Here is a 7,286-nt window from a genome sequence, read left to right on the forward strand (position 1 = left end):
AAGCAGTGCAGCACCAACACTGTTTATAGTGGGGGTGGTGTGCTTCTGACCTCGACTCGGGACGTTGTGGGTCGGTGGGCCGAATACTTCGAAGACCTCCTCAATCCTACCGGCACGTCTTCCATTGAGGAGGCAGAGCCTGAGGCCTTTGGGTCGGACTCTCCAATCTCCGGTGCTGAGGTCACAGAGGTGGTTGTCCCTGAAGTCCATTATGACTTAGTGGTTAGCACTGTTGCCTCACAGCAAGAAGGTCCTGGGTTCAAGCCCCGGGTTGAACCTGGGGTTTTTCTGTGTAGAGTTTGCATGTTTGCGTGGGTTTTCTCTGGTTCTCTTGTTAAAAACATGCATGTCAGACTGCCATCAGGCCCACGCCACTCTTGAAAAAGAGATCTGGGATCTCGATGGCCTGGTTAAATAAAGGATAATAATATTAATTAACAAGTCTTAGGTCTGCCATGGTGGTGGAAAGGCTGGAATGGAAGAAACTGATTCTGTAGACAGGTCTGCCGGATTAGTCCCAAAACTAATCTGTGGGAGTCAGAATTCAGGTGTTCAAATATAGTAAGTCAATTTTTAACTTCTATGTAATGTTTTTGTTTTTCTCAGAATCAATGGTTTTTTGTTGCAAATTATCTGATAAAAACCTCACTTCAAATATAGGAAACAATTAAACAAAACAAACAAATTATGTATATAGTAAAACTGGGAACAACATTAGAAATCTGTCAGTAAAAAGTTTTCTTTTTGTAATTATTTGGAAGGGAGTGTAACAACTGTTGCCTAAAATTTCTGCAACTTAATTGCTGCTCCTAAATAATTCTAAAGATACACAGAAAAAAATATATGTTGCAAACTATTGTTTTGTTATCTGTCCATGCATAGGAATAATCATGATCTATATAATAGAGTCAAACAACCCATGCGTGTTACTAAAGTATCTCATAAACCACATGTCAAATTTTAATAAAACTAGCAAAGTAATCATTGTACAAACATCTGTAACTGATTACCTTTTGGAGTCAACCCAATTCAAAATGGCCGCCACAGCTAATCAACATTAGCCGACATAAAAACGCCTACAGGTTGGTCAGTTTTACAGATACTGATCTAAAATCTGAAGTGGTCGTAGTTGAGAGTCATTCACGAAACTAACTCCAAGGGCCAACTACGACATACACGTGTTACATTAAAAATACGCTCAGACTAAGAGCCTTCCTACAAATCAATCTGCCAAGTTTAAAAAAACACCACTTCAGTCTAGATTTTAACACTAAAATTAAACAATCTGACTCGTTCAGTTTAAAGACAATTTACTACACTTTTATCCTTTTGCTCACCACAGCATTATCCGTGACTTTTATGCAAAGGTTGCCGTCGCAGTGTCGATACTTCAGAACCACTCTGACCTGGAAGAAACAACAATTAAAGGATTATTCCCTAAAACAAAGTCAGCGCCCAAAACACGCTCAGGATGCTAACCTGCTAACTCATTTTGTACTTTAAAAAATAATGTTTTCACCTTCATGGGATCCGCCAGATACAATTTTTCCGCCGCACGAACGAACTCCTCCCAAGTCTGATAGTAAGGCATTATTTTAATTAAATTACGTTACTGTTGTGCCGAAAGACCTGTTTAAATCAGCTGAGAACACACTTGCTAAATTCAGAACACCACATCAGCAGCAGTCCGAGCTCAGCCAATCAGAATGAAGAGAAGCGGATACAGAAACCCCGTGACTAACAGATTTTCAGAATAAAAGCACACACGTAGTAGTAACTCAGTCGATTAAAAACAAACTTACATTCGTTAGTTTACAGACACATTTTTATTAATTCTAATAAAATAAACAATTATTCTTATGTGACCATCCTTTCAAAATTGTATTTAAGTACCTTGTACGCAATTGCTTGTACGTTTCTAAATAGTCTCACTGGACTCCAACAGACTTTTGTTTTGAATACAGCTGCAGTCACAGATCCGGAAGTGATTCACTTTCAGATGATTAACACAATTCATCATATTGCCCTCTGTTGGTTATTCTTCGGTCAACTTCAAAAATATTTTCAGATCACAGCAGTGATCCAAATTAGGTGGACTAAAAAGTATTTCTTTTAAAATTTGGTGCAGTGGAAAAAATATATCTTAAATAAGAAGTTCAATGAAATACCTCAGATTTGTACAAAGGTAATAGTATTGGTACTCTTCTTCTATAATTAGAAAAAGTGCTCTGATAAGGTTTCAAATCATTCCTGTCCACAAGAGGGTAGATAAAGTTCAGATATTTTTATGTATGCGGCGTCAAACACAGAGGCAGAGCTCAGTAAATCCCTAAAATACATAAAATACATTTTTAAATTTCTGTGGAGCTCTGTAAAAGTGCAAAATCATATTTGCTAATAACTAGAAGTGAATTTTTGTATACATCAGTGATTTATTTTTGTCTTTTATGTTATATAAAAGACAAAAATAAATCACTGTAATAATAAAATAAGATAATTAGATAAAAGCAGATTACATTTATTTCTGTACACTGGCTGCCGGTAAAATTCAGGATTCAATGCTTTTGAGTTCAACATCAGTTTTACATCTAACTGTTGCATCATTGTGTGAATGCTGATTCAGCATTCACATTTTTGTTTTCTTGATTTTTTTTTATTATTCTTTTTGTGCATTTTTGCAATTTATCTACTTCTGCATACTTATTTCTATTTTAGCCATTCTTAATATCAAAATGTTCAGCTCATTCAGGACAACCTTTGGATTTTGACATTTTTATACTTTTTAAAATTCTAACTTTGTTTTTAATTTTTTTTTCTGCGTAAAACATATTAAGGTCTCTTCAGTTCCTTCCAAAAACATTGTTCTCTCTGACATCTGCTTCTGTAAACGGGCTCTGTTTTTGTCTTCCCATGCTACTTTTAGCATTTAGGTAGGTTTTTGCTACTTTTAGCTAACAAGTTGCTGCTTCTACCCAGCATTTTGCTATTACAAGCTTTTACCTAGTGTTTTAGCTATCAGCTAGCTTTTTACTAGATTTAAATTTTAGCTGGCCTTCTGCTACCTTCAGTTTTTAGCTAGCGTTTTGCTTCTTTTAGCTTTACCAACTCAGTTTCAGCATCGTCAGCAAATTTCAGCATTTTCACAGAAAATACAATTTCTCTAGTTTGCATGTTTTTGCATTGTTTTACTCTTTTTGTTCTGTCTCATTTGTTGCTTCTCTTTTATTTTGTGATTGTTTGGGAATGCTTTTATAGTATATTAGTTGATGTAAATTGGTTGATTGGTTTAAAGAAGGTGCTATAAAAGTAAAGATTTACTTCCATCTCCACAGTGGAATTCATAGCACACTGTTTTATTGATATTTTTTAAATGAAAAAAAAACCCACTTGTGATATATGGGTCAAATGATAGCTTACCATCAAAAGTCATTCCAGGTTTTTAATGTCTGTGGAAAGTGAAACCAAGTGTCCAACAAGTGACTGACCTGTCCGTAGCACAAATAAGGACCTCTGTTTTCTTCTCATTTAGCTGGAGAAAGTTATCAGACAACCAGGATTTTATACTTGACAAACACCTTTGCAGGACAGAAACTTTTAAAAGTAGTAAAAAGCTGAATAAGCATAGCAAGGGGGAAAAAAAACACTATATGTGTTCAAAAGTCAATGTAAGGTAAACAAATAAAGCATAATAAAACACGGCCAAGAACAGAACAGAACAGTTGTGGGTCTGATTGGGTTTCCTCTGGATGTGAGGACTCCCCTGCCTCCACACTCCCCTCCTAAAACATGGACAGTATGATAATTATTGATTCTGAGTCTTTCATGGGAGTCCAAGGTTGTTTCCAGTAGGCACAGACCGTAAGTGTACCAGAACCTAAAGACACACTTTGACAAATACAAATACAAACAAGCTGGTAGAGCTGGAGCAACAGAATATGTGCACCTTTTCAGGACAATTTCTTTTATCTTGACTTATCAGGACAGAAGGTAAACTCAGAAGACTTGAGTTAAAGACCTAGCAATCTGTGAGGGAATACATATCTCCTGCTACGTTTCATGCCAGGTTGCGATCTCACCCTAATAGTATGTGTTGTTAATGACTCTCAGCTACTACCATGTCAAATTTTAGCTCAATATCTGTAAAAGTGACTGAGTTAGAGCCATTTTTGTGTTGGCTGGCGTTGACGATCTCTGGCTGCCATCTTAAACTCCAAAGATTTATCAGTTATAAATTTACATCCAATGATTACTTTTCTCTTGTTAAAATAAAACATCAGTAGTGGTTTATGAGATATTTTGGTAAAACAAGCCTGATTTCCTTCTAATTCAGTGACATTTAAGTCACCGGTTCATGGCTTCAGATGTGACAGAGACGGAGCTGAGGGCAAGTGGGTGGTGAGCAGAAGACTCATCAGCTGAGTCAGTCACCAAATGGTGACCTGTGTGTATTTTAGACTTTCTGATCAGCTCATGTAACTTAGAGATAGAACCCTCACATAGGCCCATAAACGTACAAATAATAACAAAGTGACTTATTTACTTTAGTTCTGATTTACATGAATAAATAACTTAAAGATCTATCATTCCTTAAAGCAGGGGTGGCCAATCCTGGTCCTCAGGGCCACTATCCTGCATGTTTTCCATGTTTCTCTACTCCAACACACCTGATTCAGAGGTTAAATGACCTCTTCTTGTTCTACAGAAGCCTGTTAATCACCATTGATTTAATCTGCCTTAAAGGGATGCATACCACCCGCTGCCTTTAATTTCAGAGTTTTAGACTAAGATCTTAATATGTTGAGAAATGTAGTTGCTTTAGTGAAAATATGAGAATAATGTTACACTCTGCACAATACAATGGGGGATCTTCAAAGTACGTGTTCAGAATGACTCTCAGCTACTACCTCATCGGAATTTAGTTCAATATCTGCAAAACTGAGCTATAGCCATTTATGTAATTTCTAAGGTTAGTTGACTGTTGTGGCCATCTTGAATCGGGTTGACTGCAAAAATTAATCAGTTGCAGATGTTGCCAGTGATAACTTTCTGTAAGTTTTATTAAAATCTGTCGAGGGTTCATAGGATGTTTTGCTAACAGACGGACACACAAACCCATCATAAATTAATAAATAAAACAACTTCACGCGCTTCTTCTTTGATGTCTACCAACTCGCACAGAAATCTAATTCAGTTGTCAGAGGCAACCTGTACGTGCGACGTCCCACGGGCTGCGTCAAGTGATGCATTCGAGTACCGTGAGGAATTACAAGCTTCAGAGGGCGCGCGCGACGCAGGCTTCTAGACAAGTTCTCATAGTTCCGTTTAAACTCCTACATCTGTTGTCTACACTGAAAAACACGTTAACCAAAAACTTATATTCTCACCATCTAGCTATCTGTAGAGCCTACGGGAGTCTCTGTTGTGTGAATGCTGATTTAACATTTAGCCATTCAGCTTGTTCGGGAGATGGGTGCTAGGACTTTTGGGTTTTGTAACTTTATTAATTTTTTTCAAACATTTAACTTTATTTACAGATACTTCCCCATAGAAATACATGGAGATTCCTTCAAAAACATTTCTCTGAAACCTGCTTCAGCATGTTTGCTTTATTGTCATCTTGTGCTACTTAACATTTTGCTTCTTTGAGCTTTTAGCTACCATTCTACCATTTTTAGCTTTTAGCTAGCTTATACTACTTTTAGTTTTAAACTACAGATCTGCTACTTTAATGTTTTAGCTAGTCTTTTGCTACTTTTAACATTTAGCCATCCTTTTACCACTTTTAGCTTCTAGCTCGTCTTTTGACACTTTTAGCTTTAGCTAACAGTTAGCCACTTTTAGTTAACCTTTATTACTTTTATCTAGGATTTTGCTACTTTTAGCTTTTCACAATCTTTTTGCTAATTTAGCTTTCGGCTACCCCTTTGCTACTTTTAGCTAGCCTTCTGTTATGTTCAGCTAACGTTTTGCTGCTTTTAGCTTTTAAGTAGAATTTTACCTGAGTTAGCTTTTAGCTAATGTTTGGGTCCTTTTAACTTTTAAGTAGGTTGCTTTTATGGCTTTAACAAATCAGATTAAGTTACTTCATCAAATTTTAGCAAACATTAGACACTCAAAGGACAGCAGAAAATGCCTTTTTGTGTGTGTGAATACATACACACATTCACCAAAGGCTGAGTTCAGAAAAAACTAATTTATCTAAAGTAAGAAGGAGTTTCAGTCAGGGTTTCCTGCGGTCCGTGAACGCAGCCGTGTTGCAGGCAGCAGACCATCATCCCTCCGTCTGATTGCGTCAAACCTGGAGGCACGTTGCGGACTTCCACTTCATTCTCATCGGACTCAACACCAGCCGCGGAGCCGCGCAGCCGCGATGCTCTACAACATGTAGACTGGTTCTTTCCTAAAAAAAAATCCCATTTTTTTTCTTTTCCTTTTTTTGTACTCGTGCTGGACAGCCTGCGAACTGTGAAACCTGCTCTTACGCCGTCGCGGAGTGAGTCCCCATTCATTTGGCCACCTTCAGAACCGAGCTGAGCCGAGCTGAGCGCCCGAACTTTTTCCCCTCCTTCTTTTTGGGTGAAGACAACATTACACCGCGCTTCGTTCGTCGTGTGTGATATATTTGACCTGAAGACGCTTCTACCATGAGGTAAGAGGCTTTTCGGTGTTTTCAGGGTGAATTAATGTTTTTAAGTGTGATTAAAGACCGGAGAGGCAGCGCGAGGAGAACTCACTGTTAGCTAAATATCTTCACCTGAGCTGTTCTTCACAGCAACTGTGGGATAAACCGGGTCCAGGGCAGCTGGTACCGAGTAGTTGGTATCGTGTCAGCCTGTTTCAGACTGAATCTTGTCGGGTTCGGGTCCAAAGAGGAGCAGTTTGTGCTGCGTTCAGGGACTCCCACACAGAAGACCAGGATTATCTTTCAGCGCCGGTGATAGATGCAGGTTATTCGATGCCACTTTATGATCATCTGTTTTTGCCCACAAAGCTTTTTCCCTTTTTATTTTTATTTTTCAAATGGGAAACCAAACACGGACACATTTCTTCCCATCTTTAGTTTCCAGTTGAGTTCCTGTTTTATCCAGTCCCTTCACTAACCAGCACAATATCATGTTTAACCTAATTCTGACCCAAAAACACAGTGTTTTTGTGGGACACAGTGTTCCCTCGCCCGGACGCGGGTCACAGGGGCCCCACTCTGGAGCCAGGCCTGGAGGTGGGGCACGTTGGCGAGTGCCTGGTGGCTGGGCTTTCACCCATGGAGCCCGGCCGGGCACAGCCCG

The 7,286-nt window shown here is 38.6% G+C and overlaps 1 protein-coding gene across 1 annotated transcript in view; it reads right to left on the bottom strand.

The window, feature by feature from the left end:
* The window catches only part of srp9 (signal recognition particle 9), a 6,477-nt gene extending 4,775 nt beyond the window's left edge, over positions 1-1,702 (bottom strand). The window contains exons 1-2 of the mRNA XM_017434115.3: positions 1,520-1,702; positions 1,338-1,406 (exon numbers count right to left, since the gene is read on the bottom strand). Of these exons, the coding sequence (XP_017289604.1) occupies positions 1,338-1,406; positions 1,520-1,591 (141 nt within the window). The 5' untranslated portion in view covers positions 1,592-1,702. The remainder of the gene's footprint in view (positions 1-1,337; positions 1,407-1,519) is intronic.
* Positions 1,703-7,286: the final 5,584 nt, after the last annotated feature.

This window comes from Kryptolebias marmoratus, linkage group LG19 (genome assembly GCF_001649575.2).
Source record: "Kryptolebias marmoratus isolate JLee-2015 linkage group LG19, ASM164957v2, whole genome shotgun sequence".
NCBI classification, from domain to species: Eukaryota; Metazoa; Chordata; class Actinopteri; order Cyprinodontiformes; family Rivulidae; genus Kryptolebias; species Kryptolebias marmoratus.